At 38.8% G+C, this 17,761-nt stretch overlaps 1 protein-coding gene across 6 annotated transcripts in view; it reads right to left on the bottom strand.

Moving 5' to 3' along the window:
• EXD2 (exonuclease 3'-5' domain containing 2) overlaps positions 1 to 17,761 on the bottom strand; it is a 57,661-nt gene that overhangs the window by 29,610 nt on the left and 10,290 nt on the right. For 2 of the 6 annotated variants that reach the window (XM_081290041.1, XM_081290040.1), the window contains exon 1: positions 2,296 to 2,433. The exons of 1 other annotated variant lie outside the window; for it this stretch is intronic. Coding sequence is in view for 3 of the 5 variants with exons in the window: in XM_081290038.1 (XP_081146164.1) it covers positions 2,296 to 2,664 (369 nt within the window). In the remaining 2 variants the exon portion in view is untranslated. Of the gene's footprint in view, positions 1 to 2,295; positions 2,711 to 14,738; positions 14,938 to 17,562; positions 17,670 to 17,761 lie in introns of those variants that run through there. 3 more of the 6 variants (XM_081290038.1, XM_081290039.1, XM_081290037.1) reach the window with 3 other exon arrangements.

Genomic DNA, 17,761 nt, shown 5'->3' with positions numbered 1-17,761 from the left:
AGTTTCGTCAATATTTAGATGCTAAGTAGAAGGAAGATCAGAAAAGGAAAAAGAGGGGGAAAGGGTGTAGCTCACTAGTAGAGTACCTGACTGGCATGCACATGGCCCAGGGTTTGACCCCATGGTGGCACGCGGCTGTAATCCCAGCAATTTGGGAGGCTAAGGAAGGAGTATTGCCAAGAAAAATCGGAAAGCAGCAAAGAGCAGACAGGAGAGCACAAGTGCATGAAAGCCAAGCAGAAAAAGTCTTGTACAGGAGTTGTGCAGATGCTTTTGAGAGTCCCAAGAAGTGTCCACTGGATTAAAAAGAAGTCTTCAATTTGATGAGTGGAACATTATGGAAGGATGTCGAATTAAAGTAGGCTAAAGAATAAATGTATACAACCAGAGATATGAAAAATTGGCTCTATATATGTAATAAGAATTGTAGGGGCTGGGGTTATGGCTCAGCGGTAGAGTGCTCGCTTCGCACATGCAAGGCCCTGGAGTTTGATCCTCAGCACCGCATATAAATAAATAAAATAAAGTTATTGTGTCCAATTACAACTACAAAAAATAAATATTTTTTTAAAAAAGAATTGTAATGCATTCTGCTGTCATATATAAATTTAAAAATTTACATTAAAAAAAGAAAAGGAAATTCTACTTGAGAAAGTAGAGGAAAAGAAATAATAGAGCAGAACTTGATGAAACAAAATACAAAGAAGATTAACAAAGTCAAAAGTTGTTTCTTTGAAAAGACTAAACTCGTGGAAGAAATAATCGAGAAAAGGAGAGGGGCTGGGGATGTGGCTCAAGTAGTAGCATGCTCGCCTGGCATGCGTGGGGCGCTGGGTTCGATCCTCAGCACCACATAAAATAAAATAAAGATGTTGTGTCCACCAAAAACTGAAAAATAAATATTAAAAAAAAAAGAGAAAAGGAGAGAAGTATGAATAGCAAAGTTAGGAATGAAAAAGACTTCTTTATATTATTTATTAAACAGGAAAAAAATTGTCAGAGGAACAAGCTTATGCAAATAAGCTTATGCAAAGCTTATGCAAATAAGCTTATGAACAAGCTTATGCAAATAATTTAAACATTTGAAAGATATATTTCAATAAAAATAAATAATAAAAAAAAATAATGACTAAAAATTATCAAAACTGAGATACTAGGGGGGCTGGGGTTGTGGCTCAGTGGGAGACCCTGGGTTCAATTCTCAGCACCACATAAAAATAAATAAATAAAATAAAGGTTTAAAAAAAAAAACTGAGATATTGGGGATGTGGACCAGTGGTAGAGTGCTTGCCTAGCATGCTCAAGGCCCCAGGTTCAATCCCCAGCACCACAAGCAAATAAACAACAACAAAACAAAAATTTGCTAAAACTGACACATAAAAAACAGAAAATATGAACAGCTCATAATTTTAAAACTTCCTTTAAAAGAAAATTTCAGATGGCTTCACCAATAGACTCTAACTAAACATTTAAGGAAAAAATAATGCAGATCTTACACAAACTCTTCTAGAAAAAAAAAAAAAATAGGGAATACCTGTAACCTACTGTATAACGTTTTGTTTTGTTTGCATAGATTTTTATCAAAGCCTTTTTTCATGAAGTTTTTATATTACAGCAATCTGGGAAAGGAAGAAATCTGAAGGGAGACGTGACATCCAGCATGAGTTCAATATATACAAAAGTCAACAATAAATTGGACATGGTGGCACATGTCTGTAATCCCAGCAATTTGGGAGACTAAGGCAGGAGTATTGCCAAGTTTGAGACTAGCCTCAGCAACTTTGTTGGATGCTCAGCAACTTAGTGAGACCTTGTCTCAAAATAAAAAAATAAAAAGGACTGGGAATTGGAGATCAGTGTTAAAGTACCCCTGGGATCAATCGCCAGTAAAAAAACAAAAATATTGATTGCAACTAGTATTTAATGAGCACTTTCTATATGTTAAAACTATACTGAAGCCTTTGTACTGGACATAGGTACCATTATACCCTTATTACAGACAAATAAGTAAACTGAGACTCAGAGAAGCTAAGAAGCTAAGCAGCTTATTCGAGGTCACAGAATAATCAGTGAAAATGAAACTCATGAAGGTCCATCCAACTCCAGAATCCAAAATCATAAGTATTCCTCTATCCAGAGAAGAGCAGCAGCTTCATCTGCAAAAATCTACCCACAAGATGAGAACAAACTAATTCTCCATTCAGCCTTCCTACTTGACCAGCCAAAGCACCTAGTCAGAAAAACAGAACAGGTCTGTGTTTTGTTTTTTATTTAATTTTTTGCTTTTTAACTTACCCACTCACAGTCGATTCCAAGTACTGGAAATTCTTCTAACTCGCTCCTGAGCAAGGGCTCAATCTGATCCCACTCTGCCTCCTGAGACACTGTCACCACATCTGCATGGAGAATTCTCTCCTCCCAGGAAGCTCTGGGAACACCAGAGGGCAGCTGGTGCTCTTCTGAAGGGGCCTGCTCTCTCCTTGGTGTCACTTGCTCTTGCTGCTGCTGCTGCTGCTGCTGCTGCTGCTCCTCCTCCTCCTCCTCCTGGGTCACACCACTTGTCTTACTCCTGCGTCGCTGGATGCCTTTCCATAGGACAAATCCCCCCACAGCCACTCCCAGAAGGGTGGTCACTGTCAAAGCCACTAAATTCTGTCTAGACATCTTCAACTTTTTACGGTTTAGGAAAGCATTTTACTAATCATACAACCTGCAAAACAAACATCAAAAATATATTTACATACAGATATAAACCCTATGTATAAACAAGTTTTCCCCTAAAAACTTCCACCTAAAATCCTTACACCCACAAACTAAAACAACTGCTATCAATTTCCACATCAAACAATAGAATTTTTTTCATTTTTGTACTTTTTTATTCCATCTCTATCTTCATCCTTCCCACTAAAAACTCCCTAGCCCTCTGACAGATACCCAGGGTTCCCTTAATGATATAAAATCTTATTAATCAAAACAGAATAAGCTAGACCTTTACCTTGGATTATTGATTTACTAGTAAATGAATTGATTAGTTAATGATTCTTTCTCAATGTGTTTGCAGTTTAGTGGGCCATGGTCACACAAGCCCTTAATCCCAGCTACTTGGAAGGCTAAGGCAAGGATCACAAGTTTGAGGCTAGCCTCCACAACTTAACAAGACCCTGCTCCAAAATAAAAATTAAAAGGGCTGAGGATGTACCTCAGTAGTAGAACATCCTGGGTTTAATCCCCAGTACCACACACACTGAAAAAAAAAAGTGTTTGAACTTTAAACCTTTAATCTCCTACCAGCTGAATAAAAATTTTGCTTCTCAATTAAAAAAAAGGGGGGGGGCTGGGGATGTGGCTCAAGCGGTAGCGCGCTCGCCTGGCATGCGTGCGGCCCGGGTTCGATCCTCAGCACCACATACAAACAAACATGTTGTGTCCGCCGAGAACAAAAAAATAAATATTAAAAAACTCTCTCTCTCTTAAAAAAAAAAAAAACTTAATCATCTATCAGTTGGTGGGGTGACTGTATTACTCTTCTGGCAGGTGTGGGCAGTAGAGGCAGAGGAAATGGGCTTGAAAATAAATACTTTTCTGTTGCTCCAGAAGTTTCTGTTGATCAGTAGTTCTCCAAAGAAATTGCCTCAGTTTCTACAAGGTAAGGCAGGGGCAGCACGAAAGGGGAAGAACAAGGGATGAAAAAATAAAAAGGTGATACTTAGATATTGTGATGATTTAGATATTAGGAGTTCCCCCAAAAGCTCACGTGGAGACAGTGCAACAGTTTAGAAGTGAAATGATTAGACTGTGGGAGCCTTACCCACATCAGTGCACTAATACCCCCAGGGATTAACTGGGTGGGGACTAGGCAGGCAGGGTGTGGCTGGAGGAGGTGAGTCTTTGGGGCATGCCTTCAGGGTATGTATTTTGTCTTTGGTGAGAGAGAAGTTGTCTCTCCCAGCTTCTGGGTTGTCCTGTCTTGAGCTGCTTTCCTCCTCCCAGCCTTTCCACCATGATGTGCTGCCTTACCTCAGGCCCAGAGCAACAGAGCTGGCTGGCTATGGACTGAGACCTCTGAAACTACTAGACCCAAATAAACTTTTCCTCCTCTAAAATTGTTCTTGTCAGGTCTTCTGGCGTAAAACCTGACTAAAACAAATATCCAAGATTCCCAGAAGGAAGTTTCAAACAAATGCCACAAGACCAGGAAGGTTAATGAAGATAAAAGAAGCATACCACAAAATAGTCCCTTTGCCTTTATCTTAGCACATGTGGCTTTTACCATGTATCTTTTGTTTTCCTCATTTTTGATAAACAAATGAGTGCACAGTGTTATTTCTATACTATTAAAAACAACAAGTTGGGCATGGTGGCACATATGGGAGGCTGAGGCAGGAGGATCTAAATTCAAGGCCTGCCTCAGTTGCCGCAGTCTTGGCTGGGCACAGAATCACGAGCCACTCAAGCAGGAACAAACCTTAATTTTGAAAAAGCCGCCAACACTCTCAGCGCCAGCAAGCCAAAACCGGTCCTCCCACGCGGGCGGCTGACCGGACCCGTGCGTCCCGAACCGGGGGTCCCCCGGACCTCCCCCGGAATTCCCTCCTACTATCCTTCCCCAACCAATGGGAACTCTCCATGAGTCCCGTAACATGAATCCCGTAGCAGGCCAAGGTGAACAGCGGGAGTCCAATTTCCATATGAATGTAAATCTTAACATAATCATCTCAGTGGCTAGCTGGCGTCACTTTACAACCAAAGGTGCCATACATCGTATATTTGCTTGTGGCTCCTAGCATCTGCCCCCTTCTGTTTAATTAAGGAACAAGCAATGTGGCTAGGGACCGTGCCTGGTAGGTTGTCCAATTTAACATATGGTTTTTACCTGTCATGGGAGAACTGACCTTTAGGCGTCAGCTTCCTGTCTTAGGTTGAATCCACTGTAATCAGAGCAACCCGTCACTGACTACCTGTCCAGCATTCAGCCATGCTTGTGGATAGGCCTATGCACCAGTGGGGGGGTGAGGTTCTTGCCTCACCTCTGTTGGCCCCCAAATTTTAGACCATCACTAGTAGAAGGGAGGAGGATACAGAAATGCCACGACACCAAGCCAATTGATGGCTCCTTTGGAAAAATTGCGTCACTGGTGACACCATCAGCAAAGATATGCCAGTATTACCACAATAAACATGGGGTGAGCTGGCAAGGAAATTGCATCACTGGTGACACCATCAGCAAAGATATGCCAGCAGTACCACAATTCGGTGCACCAGATGATATTTTACAATGTATGCAACTGATATATAGTCCAGGCAAGTTTTGTAAGCAGTTCAAATTGGAGGAGTCTATCAATATGTCCATTTCCTCCCAAAGTAAATCAAGTCCTTGATTGAGCATTACTTGATGAGTTATATTCATTGATGCATCAGTTTATATAGTTTACTGTGATAGCTATCATAGAAGCTGTAGTTTGGTTTTATCTCAGTCTTCACCGGAATTGGGATGGAGATGGAAATTCTGGCAATGATGCTAAAGAGACATTATCCTGAACAGAATTATTAAATATAATGAAAAGGAAAGGTGAAAGTAAACAAACAGATCTGTTAAACTCCTTTAAAAACAATCCTTAACAGCTGTTTACCTAATTTAAATTAGTAAACAAACAGATCTGTTAACCATCTTTAAAAACAATCATAAACAGCTGTTCACCTAATTTAAATTAAACCATATAAATCACGTGAATAAAGAAAAAATTCGGATCCATTTTTTCATGAGCGCTCCTCATATAAGAAATATGGACATACACACATACAGACATACAACACTAAACAGAAGTGTGCACACAACCTACAACACATAAGACAATAGTAAATAAAGGCCTTGTAACTATACCTAGGTGAAATCTCCATTGCAATGTTTAAAAACTCCACAGTCAAAAAAATAAAACACAGTCAAAAAATAAAACTGATCAGAAAAACATTAACCTAGGTTTGTATGAGCTCAAAAATAAAATAGAACTTATGATGTGGAAAAATGCAATAATAAAATAGATATTGAAAAAAAAACCACCTTGGTTAATCACTGTCGCAGATGTAAGAATAGCCAAGCCGGAGCTCTGGATGTCAGCTGTTATGGATTTGAGTCAAATCATCTTCTTTTTCTGTAGAAATTGTTTTAGTTAATCTCTCTGGAATCCAAATCGGTTGCTGTTCATCCTGTGGGAAAACACAGACAGCGCCCCGATTCCAGACTATCACTGGATCTGGGCCTTTCCATTGTCCTGTTAGAATATCTTTCCAAAGTACCTTAGGCTTATGTACATTTTTGGGGTACAAATGTCTTTCCGCAGCACTAAGTCCCGATGAATCTAAATTTAAAAAGTTTAGAGTAAAAAGGGTTATTTTAAGTTTATCTTTGGGGGATATATACCCCTTTCCAATTCCCTCCTTTTGTTTTAATAAGTACATTTTAATAGTTTGATGAGCTATTTCAACTATGCCTTGTCCTTGTGGATTGTATGGAATTCCTGTTATGTGAGTAATACCAAATGATGAGCAAAATTGTTTAAAAGAGGAGGAAGTATAACCAGGACCGTTGTCCGTTTTTAACTGTTTTGGAACGCCCACAGTGGCAAAATTTTGTAAGCAATGAGCTATAACATCTTTAGTTTTTCTCCGGCATGAAGGGAGCCCATCAAAAATCCGGAAGAGGTATCAACTGTAACATGTAAATATTTTAATTTTCCAAATTCTGGCAAGTGTGTGACGTCCATCTGCCAAATATGGTTAGGTATCAGTCCTCTAGGATTGACTCCAAGATTAACTTGTGGTAAAAATGTCACACAATTTTGACATTGTTTTATTATATGTCTGGCTTGTTCTTTAGTTATTTTAAAACGTTTTTGTAAAGTATTAGCATTGACATGGAACCTTTTATGAAAATTTATAGCTTCTTCTATTGTGGAGAAAATATGTATGTCATGTGTAGATTTATCTGCTAGTTCATTGCCCATACTAAGGGCTCCAGGCAATCCTGTATGTGCCCTGATATGACCTATAAAGAATGGATCTTTTCGGTCCCAGATTAGACTTTGTATAGCGGAAAACAAAGAGAAAACAGTAGAAGAAGGTGAAATCCTACCAGCATCTTCAAGGGATACTATAGCATTAACTACATATTGACTATCAGAAAATAAATTAAATACAGAATCTTTAAACATCATAAAAGCTTGTAATACTGCATTAAGCTCTACCTTTTGAGCTGATTGCTTGGGTACTAAAAATGTAAAAGTTTGATCAGGAGTAACTACTGCTGCTGTACTATTGTTTGACCCATCAGTGAATATATTTGGAGCATTTATGATAGGGGTTTTTCTTGTCATTTTTGGAAAAACTACAGGATGCTTAGACCAAAAAGACAACAAAGGATTAGATGGTAAGTGATTATCAAATGAAACACTAGTTTTACACATGATTATTGCCCAAGTATTTAACTCATTAGCTAACTCATCAATTTGATCCATAGTATATGGAGTGATAATTTTATTGGGAGAAATCCCAAATACTCCCTTAGCTGCTTTTATTCCTTTGAGTATCAATTGTCCTACAGCCTCAGGATATCTAGTAAGAATAGTGTTAGGAGAATAAGATAAATGTATCCACAATAATGGACCTTCCTGTCAAAATACTCCTGTAGGAATATTTTTTGTTGGTAGTATAATAAATAATAAAGGCAAACTTATATCAATTCTATCCAAATGCATATTTTCCATATATGTTTCAATGATTTTTAATGTCTTTCTTGCTTCAGGCGTTAACATGCGGGGTGAATTTGGATCTGATGGACCTTTTAGAATATCAAATAAAGGTCCTAACTCTCCTGTTGGTATGCCTAGATAAGGCCTTATCCAATTTATGTCTCCCAATAACTTTTGAAAGTCATTAAGTGATCTGAGTTGATCTACTCGTATTTGAATTTTTGGTGGACGGACCATGGTTGAGGATAATAGAACTCCTAAATAATTAATTGGAAGATTTAATTGTACTTTATCTATTGCTATCTCTAGATTATAATTTTTCAATAAGTTTGTAAGTGTGGCATAACATTCTAGTAATGTGTTTTTATCTTTATGTGCCAATAACACATCATCCATATAGTGAAATATTTGTAGTTCGGGATTTTGGTTTCTAAGTGGCTGGATTGCTTTATTAACATAAATTTGACACATAGTTGGGCTGTTAGCCATCCCTTGAGGGAGTACTTTCCATTCATATCTCTGATCAGGACCTTCATGATTCAGTGCAGGGATAGTAAATGCAAAATGTGGACTATCCTCGGGATGAATTGGAATTGAAAAGAAACAATCTTTAATATCTATAGCTAAAACATGCCAGGTTTTTGGTAAAGCAGACAATTGAGGAATCCCTGATTGAGCAGGTCCCATAATAACCATCTCATTATTAATGGCTCTTAAATCTTGTAATAATCTCCATTTACCAGATTTCTTTTTAATGACAAAAATGGGAGTATTATGGGGGGATACGGAAGGTTGTATATGTCCTTCCGCTAGTTGTTGTCTGACCAAGTCATGGGCTACTTGTATCTTTTCTTTAGTCAGGGGCCACTGAGGAACCCACACTGGTCTTTCTGATTTCCAAGTAATTTTGATTGTCTCAGTGGCCCTTTCTGAAAACCCAAACCATGTCTATTTATTTCTTGATCTATTTGAATAGGTGCTGTCATGTCTTGTTCTTGTTCTCTTAATCTTTTTTCTTTCCTAAAGCCTTGTTTAGCTCTAGTAGTGGGCGCGTTAGGATTGATGTTATTTGTTAATGTCAATCCTAATTGATCTAGGACATCTCGTCCCCATAAATTTACGGGAAGATGATCCAATACATAGGGCTGTATAGTTCCTTCACATCCTTCAGGATCCCTCCAATCTAATACCATAGCACTTCTATGGGGATTTGTTGCCACTCCTAGGCCTCGAAGTGTTTGAGTGGCTTGTTGTAATGGCCAATGTTTTGGCCATTCTTGACGAGAGATGATGCTGAGGTCAGCCCCTGTGTCCAGCAGCCCATTAAAGTCATGTCCTTGAATATTTAATTTTAGCATTGGGCGAGAATCTAAATTTAAAGACAGCATAGCCCAATCTACACCTGTGGAGCCTAATCCCTTGGAACCTCTTTCTACATTACAACTGGAAAATTTATCATGCAGGCTGGGTATTATTAATAACTGTGCTATTGTATCTCCTGGTGAAATTACTGATATACCTCTTGGAGAACTAGCTATAATTTTTATTTCACCCTCATAATCGGGATCAATTACCCCAGGACTTATCATAAGTCCTTTTAGTGTAGAAGAACTGCGTCCCAGTAATAAGCCTACTGTTCCTTTGGGAAGAGGTCCTTTTACTCCTGTGGGAATGATTTGAACTCCCATCTCTGGAGTTAGTACTGCTCTGGCAGAGGTGCAGATGTCCAGCCCTGCGCTCCCTCTAGTTTGTCTGATGAGGGATTTAATGGATAATGCGTCCTGGGCACTACCTTGATGGTGCTGTTGGGTTCCTCCATTGCCCCATATATTTGTGGTTTTGGGCCCCGGGGCATTGGGCCCTCTAATCCGTTTTTTGGCAGTGGAGCTTGATACCTTTCTCCACGATATCCTGGGTAAACACTTGGTCCTTGTCCGTTTTTTGATAACGGAATACCCTCTATGGTGGTTTGAGAACGGCATTCATTAGCCCAATGTTTTCCTCTATGGCATCGTGGGCAAATACCTGGTATTCTATTCCTTTGATATCCAGCTTTGTTAAACCCTCCTCTTACGGGGCAACTCCTTTTAAAATGTCCTGTTTGATTACAATTATAGCATGTTTTTGGCCTGGCATCTAAAGCCTGTTGTACTGCTGCTAAGACTTGCCCTTGTTCATTAATGTCTCTACATAATTTAATATATGTGTTTAAATCTTCATGTCTCCATGGTCTAATGACCTCTCTGCAGCAACGATTTGCTTGGTCATAAGCCAGTTGTTTTATAAATGGCATTACCTGTTCTGTATTACCAAATATCCTAGAGGCTGACTGAATAAGTCTATCTACAAATTCAGCGTAAGGTTCATTAGTTCCTTGTATTACCTTAGATAATTGACCTTGTAAGTCTCCATGCCCCTGTAAAGTTTTCCATGCCCTAACTGCATCTACAGCAATTTGTGCGTATACGCCAGGGTCATATTCAATTTGCTGTCTTTGACCCTCATAAGGTCCCTTTCCCAAAAGCATCTCTATATTTCTTTGAGGGTAACCAGCTTCTGCATTTCGCCTAGCTGTCTCCATGCAAAATTCCTCATTGGCAACCTTCCATAACAAATATTGTCCTCCGTTTAGCACAGATCGACACATGTTAGCCCAATCTGCTGGTGTCATGTCCAAGTTGGTAACAGATTCGACCATGCTTATTGTGAAGGGAGCTTGCGGCCCATAGGTCGTTACAGCCTCCTTTAATTGCTTTATTGTTTTGAAATCTAAAGCACGGTGAATTCGTTGCCCTCCTGCCTGCTCAAGTACAGGGCATGCTAATCTTTGGGGTTCTGTCTCAGAATTCCGTCCATCAACTACGGGAGTTGAGGGCCGCTCAGCGGTAGATGGAGCTGTTGGTTGAGTTACGCCCTCTGGTGATAGAACGGAGTTAGTAGCAACCTCCTGTTGTAATTCTCCACCTGATGGCTGCTTTTCCTCTAAGCTTGCTTTTTTTAAATTTTCCTCTGTCTGACTAGCTTGAGAGACCTTCTCTTTTGCTTGACCTAGCGTTTTTTCTACCATAGTCTGGACCTCTAACAATTTACTTAGCAGTTTTTCGGTTTGTTTTTTACTGGATTCTAATCTACTATAAAGGTAACATAACCCAATAAGATAGGATAAAACAAAGCCGAAACAGAATGAAACAAAAACGGAACAGAGAATGGTTGTATCTATTTTCTCTTTCTCAGGGCCGAATAACTTCAAACCTTGAGCCAACCATTTTTCCCAGTTCGCCTGAGAAAATTCTAGGGCTAGGGAGCTTGAAATAAAAACAAAATAAATCAAAACAAGAACACACTGTTTTTTGAGATGGGCACCCATCCTGTCGCCTTCCCTCAGGGGCGAGCAATTTTACTCACCTCTAAGTTCCAGGCGTTCCCCGTGCGGGCCGCCAAATGCCGCAGTCTTGGCTGGGCACAGAATCACGAGCCACTCAAGCAGGAACAAAACTTTATTTTGAAAAAGCCGCCAACACTCTCAGTGCCAGCAAGCCAAAACCGGTCTTCCCACGCGGGCATCTGACCAGACCCGCGCGTCCCCCGGAACTGGGGGTCCCCCGGACCTCCCCCGGAATTCCCTCCTACTATCCTTCCCCAACCAATGGGAACTCTCCATGAGTCCCGTAACATGAATCCCGTAGCAAGCCAAGGTGAACAGCGGGAGTCCAATTTCCATATGAATGTAAATCTTAACATAATCATCTCAGTGGCTAGCTGGCGTCACTTTACAACCAAAGGTGCCATACATCGTATATTTGCTTGTGGCTCCTAGCACTCAGTAATTTAGCGAAGCCCTGAGCAACTCAGCAAGACTCTGCCTCAAAATAAAAAATACAAAAGGGCCGGGATGTGGCTCAGTGGTTAAAAGCCCCTGGGTTCAAGCCCTGGTATGAAAAAAAAAATCAGTAAGAGTGTGATAATAACTGGTCAGTGGCCCTTGGCCTCAGTGGCAGGAAGAACACAGGGCAATAACCACTCAGCACACGCTGATGGATTCCTCGTGGGAAGAAGGCCCAGTGTAGTCAGATACTGTGCTAATCAAGATCACTCAGGGATCTGAATTTTACAAGGAATGTTACCACTTTTAAATATTAGCAATAAACTTACAGCTTCTATAAATATTGTGTCAGTCTAGCATGTTGCTGAGCAATCATGCGTGGGCTCTGGCCCCAAACCTCAACTGAGCAAAGACAGAGCAAATCTACAGCACCCTGCCTAACTGCCATACCTTTTCTATGACTCAGGGTTTCCCAATGTGTCCTGTTTTTATCACTTTTTTAAAGTTTCACAAACGTTACTAAAATAATTTTATATTTACAATAACGTAGATTATACCTATGTCTATAGAGATATTCAGCTACTGGAATGGAAAATGGCATCACAACAATTATGACAATAAGAATAAAAAATGGTAATATACTGGCTATGCTGTTTTTAAAAACATTTACTTTGGTTTAGAAACTGTGCTAAGTACTTCGAATATACTTTTTCTAGTGCTTTTATTGAATAGGAAACAGGCTTAATGAGATTAAATAACTTGTAAAAAGAGACATCTGTTTAAAAGAATTTTGAGTAGATATAAAAAGACTTTCCTTTCCCACTCTAAATAACACAAATGCTGGGGAAAAACAACTGAAAAGATAAAAAATTAATATGCAGTTGAGCTGAGAGAGAGAGAAAAAAAGAAATCATCAGATATCAGAAATGGAAGTGGAAACCAGGTAGAGACCAGAACTCAGACCAGCCCTAGCACTGGGGGCAGAAGTTGAGGTCACAGGCCTAGGACACACTGGGAGCCAGAAAAGTGCTGCTCTGTCCAAGAACAGGGACCTGAAAAAGTTTGTCCACTATGGGGTAGGCAAGCCACCTGCCCCCCAGGCTTAGAGTATAAACAGAGCACCACAAGAGAAGAGCCTGGAGCCATGCTGTGCAGAGACAGGGCCCAAGTTTACACTCCCCTAACAAAAGGAAACTCAAAGCCAAGAAAATGAATTAAGACTGATTCACAATTGGTGAACTCTGCTGTTAACTAGACAAAGTCAATTACAGAAGTATGGTCTACCTTATATATGTTTCTAGCAAGATTTCCATGGAAGACCTATTCCAAGACCAGTCCCTGGAAAAGGGCTTACAAATGAATCAAAACCAACAAGCTGGGAGCAGAGGGGCATGCCTATAATCCCAATGGTTTGGGAGGCTGAAGCAGGAGGATCAAAGCCAGCCCTAGGAATTTACCCAGGCACCAGGCAATTCAGTGAGACCCTGACTCTAAATAAAATACAAAAGAGAGCTAGGGATGTGGCTCGGTGGTTGAGTGCTCCTGGGGTCAATCCCTGGTATCCCCAAACAACAACAAAAACCTCTAAAGCTAATAAAATGAGTTCATAGAGCCATCAAACAAAAGTTTCCATATCTGGGATCTGAAAGGGACTTTAGAGCAAGAATATTCACAGGTAATAAGGAAAATAATAGATAAAACATGAATAAGAGAAAAAATTTAAAAGCAAAATTCTAGGTATGGAAATATTTTTTAAATTTTTAAATGTAATACTCAATGAACAAGTTACATACCAGATTAGACACACATAGAGAGTCATGAACTGAAGATAAGTCTTAGGATGTTACCCAGAATGTAGTGTGAAGAAATAAAGAGGGAGAACCACAATGGAGTAGAGGAATGGAAAATGGACAGAAATTCCAGTATCTAAGTAAGAAAGACTTGAAATATATGAAGGGGGTCAGATTTAGAACAGTTTTTTGAGTCTCAAGATGGATAAATTAAATCTATCCACAAACAGACTTGTATCACAATGTTCACAGCATCTTCATTCATCATAGCCAGAAAGTAGAAAAAGTCCAGGTGGTACATCTCTATATGGAAATACTACTCAACAACAAAAAGGTGTGAACTGACAAATTCAACATGGATGAATCTCAAATACCTTCAGGCTGTGTGAAAGGAACCAGATACACGATACATAAGCTCACATACTAGATAGATAGATAGATAGATAGATAGATAGATAGATGGATGGATGGATGGATAGATAAGGCTCTGCTTATATAAAGTTCTAGAACAGCTAAACCTACCCTATGGGTTTAGCAGTAGATGCTCCTGGAGGAGAGAGGAGCACAGGGCAGAGACACTGCACCTGAGCTCTGAAGGACAAAAGGAAGCCCATCATCCAAAATCTCAGGAAGAACATTTCAGGCATGAGGGAACGTTCTGGAATGGTGGTAAAGTTCTATAACTTGTAGGGGTTTGGAGTTATAGTTCTCAAGATTATTTTTGATTTTTTCCTCTGCTGGACTGATTGTGGTCTTTCTCACCAGAGTGCACACTCCATGACAGCAGAAACAACTGGCAATTTTTTAAAAAATATTTTTTCAGCAGTAGGTGGACACAATACCTTTATTTTATTTATTTTTATGTGGTGCTGAGGATCAAACCCAGTGCCTCACACGTGCAAGTGCTGGGAACAGAAGTGATAATACTCAATAAATCTTCATTAAGTAAATAAAACTCAATTTGAGTTATTATATTAATATGTTAATGATAAATGTCTAATTCAATCATTGGATTATAAGATTTTTTATTATTTTTTTAATTTATTTATGACAGAATACATTACAATTCTTATTACACATATAGAGCACAATTTTTCATATCTCTGGTTGTATACAAAGTATATCACACCAATTTGTGTCTTTGTACATGTTCTTTGGATAATAATCATCATCACATTGCACCATCATTTCTAACCCCATGCCCCCTTCCTTCCCCTCCAACCCCTCTGCCCTATCTAGAGTTCATCTATTCCTCCCATGCTCCCTCTCTCTATTCCACTATGAATCAGCCTCCTTATATCAAAGAAAACATTCAGCATTTGGGTTTTGGGGATTGGCTAACTTCACTTAACATTATCTTCTCTAACTCTATCCATTTACCTGCAAATGCCACGGTTTTATTCTCTTTTATTGCTGAGTAATATTCCATTGTATATATATGCCACATTTTTTTATCCATTCATATATTGAAGGGCATCTAGGTTGGCTCCACAGTTCAGTTATTGTGAATTTTGCTGCTATAAACATTGATGTGGTTGTGTCCCTGTAGTATGCTGATTTTAAGTCCTTTGGGTATAGACTGCCAAGGAGAGGGATAGCTGTGTCAAATGGTGGTTCCATTCCCAATTTTCCAAGAAATTTCCATACTGCTTTCCATATTGGCTGCACCAATTTGCAGCCCCACCAGCAGTGTATGTAAGATTGTTTATTCAAGAGAAAAAAGAGTTAATTTCCATTACTGAGCCTTATTGCTCTGAATAGGCATTATGATTCCATACTGGGCCGGGAGTGAGAAAACTGGAACCTTGCTGGGGGTTTCACACCTTTCAGTGCCTCCCCAGCTCCTGAAGCAATCTACAGTCCTTATTTTAAATATTTTTTGTTTTATAATTAATTTTTTTATATAATTTTATATTATTTATATTTTATATATAAGCAAACATCAAACTATTTAACAATAGTTACATAAGAGTTGTAGGATTATGAACAATTTTTTTTCAAATTCTATATGTATCTAGAATTTTATAGTGGTATATATTCATACTTAGAAAAACAAAGTTTTTTGTTAAGTGTTCTTTAAACATCGGCAATGTAAATATACCCACTTAATATGTATTATATTTCTGGGATAAATCACATTTTAATTAAGTGACTATGTCAAAATTATTCAGAAAGACGATAACAACATGGGTCCCAGAGTCAAAGAGCCTGGGTTCAAATCCAACCTCTGCCATTTGCTAACTATATGAACTTGTGCAATTTACTGAATTTTTTCTATATCTCAGTTTCCTCATTTGAGAAGTAGGAAAGATAGCATCTACTATGTAGGATTATTGTGAGGCTTAAGATTATCACTATAATTTGCTAAGCATATTGGCTAGTTCATTAGAGTTCAATAAATGTTAGCTACTAATATTACTGCAGTTCTAGAAACCACAGAACTCCTATTAAAGGAAAAGAAAGAATCTTTGACTAAAACTTAGGAGTCAAGTACAGTTTCCATCCAATTAAAAATTTCTTTCCATAGTTATCTTGAAGGGCAAGACCATGACCTATCTCTGCTGAATACTTTCAATAAGAGTTCACCATCTGAAGAGGCAGTTTTCGTTAAAAAGTCACTGCAATCCTCAGCACCACGTATAAGTAAATAAAATAAAGGTATGAAAAAGGAAAGTTAAAAAAAAAAAGTCATTGCATCTGTAAAAGCCACCTACACAGAAATTACTCTTTGATATTCAGCTGGTCTCTGAAATGACAAGAGTTTGCTCCCTCCTAAGAGCCTATCAAATAGTGAAGACAGTTCTTAAGGCTGCCTTTAAGTTCTTCCTAACTTATAAACTTGAAGGCAAGGGCCTCTGGGTTTGTCAACATACCTCCTCCAATGTGGCACCCGAGTCTGTACTCAACACTTGAGAAATGGTCTAAATGAGGCAGATAACAATGATACTACTACTTCCCATTATCTGGGCCCTATATTTTATTAATAAGATATGAAATAACACATTTTTTAGTAACAGCAACATATTGTTAGGTCACCTAGAAAGTTTATGGGAAACTAAAATTGAGTGATACAGAATCAATCCACATTTTATATATTTCTAGTTTCTACTTTGCACTTAAATTCAATACTTTGTTTCTTCTTTACAAATGTTGTTTCAGCCAAACATTTCATCTGCTGACACCAGTTTGCAGCTTCACTATGCCTTCCCTCTCAAAAGATGATCTTATACACAAATGTGAAACTTTGTTTTCAAAGAAAATACCATCTTCTAACATGTTTTAATGCTGTTCATTTCTATATAGAGAGGTTTTGTTAGTTTTTGTTTTGTCTTTTCTAGCCAAAGGACTCATTCAGTAAACATGTATACAGCACCTTAATAAGGCAGACTTGGTACTAGAGAGGATAAAGAGGGTTAAGTCTGTTTTCAAAATATTTAGGATTTCACAAAAGAGAAATACATGTACTGAACAAGTTGCAGCTGGTGAGATAACACTAACAACTGAAGCATATAAAGCACAGGCAAGAACAACAAAGAAGGGCAGTTTTTTTTAAGGGACACTTTCTAGAGAGATGATACCTGAGATTAGTGTTAAAAAGTGGGCAAGAGGGGCTGGGATTGTAGCTCAGTGGGGGAGCACTTGCCTCACACTTGTGAGGCACTAGGTTCAATCCTCAGCACCATATAAAAACAAAATAAAGATATTGTGTCCATCTACAACTAAAAATATTTTTTTTTAAATGGGTAAGAGTCCTCCAGGTGCACAAATAAGAGATGTCCCTCCAGGCAGGGAACAAAATGTGCAAGAAAAATCAAAGCCAGAAGCATCATGGTTATAGGTAAAAGTGTAGAAAATTTAAGTTGTAGACTAAGCATAAAATACTCATTAAATTTTAAATACTACAAAAAATGTAAAAATATCCTATTGATAATTTCTATGTTGATTTTTTTCTCCCAAGCATTGGGAATTGAATCTCAGGAGTTCCTTACCAGTGAGCGTCACTCCCAGCCCTTATTTTTTATTTTAAGACAGGGTCTCACTTAGTTGCCAAGGCCAGCCTTGAAGTTGTGATCCTCAGTCTCAGTCTCCCCAAGACACTGGGATTTCAGGCATGCACCACCATGGCCAGTATACGGGATCTTACATAACCCTACAGGATGAAGCTTTTTAGGTAATGGAAAGCCAATAAAAATAAAAGACTTACGAAGACAGTGGCTGGATCAAGCTAATATGTCAACACATGGTGGCAGTGTGGGTGCTAGAATGAAGAGAGGCAAAAACCAGAGCATGGAGAACAATGAAAAGACAATCCTAGAGCCAAGAAGAAGACCATATGAATCAGGGCAGAAGAAATCAGAATGAATAAGAACAACAGCTCCTAAACAAAATGGTTACATCAGCAT

Source organism: Spermophilus citellus (genome assembly GCF_964194105.1).
Source record: "Spermophilus citellus genome assembly, chromosome: 4".
NCBI classification, from domain to species: domain Eukaryota; kingdom Metazoa; phylum Chordata; class Mammalia; order Rodentia; family Sciuridae; genus Spermophilus; species Spermophilus citellus.
Note: the sequence above shows the minus strand (reverse complement) of the source record. Positions and strands in the feature narration are given on the sequence as shown.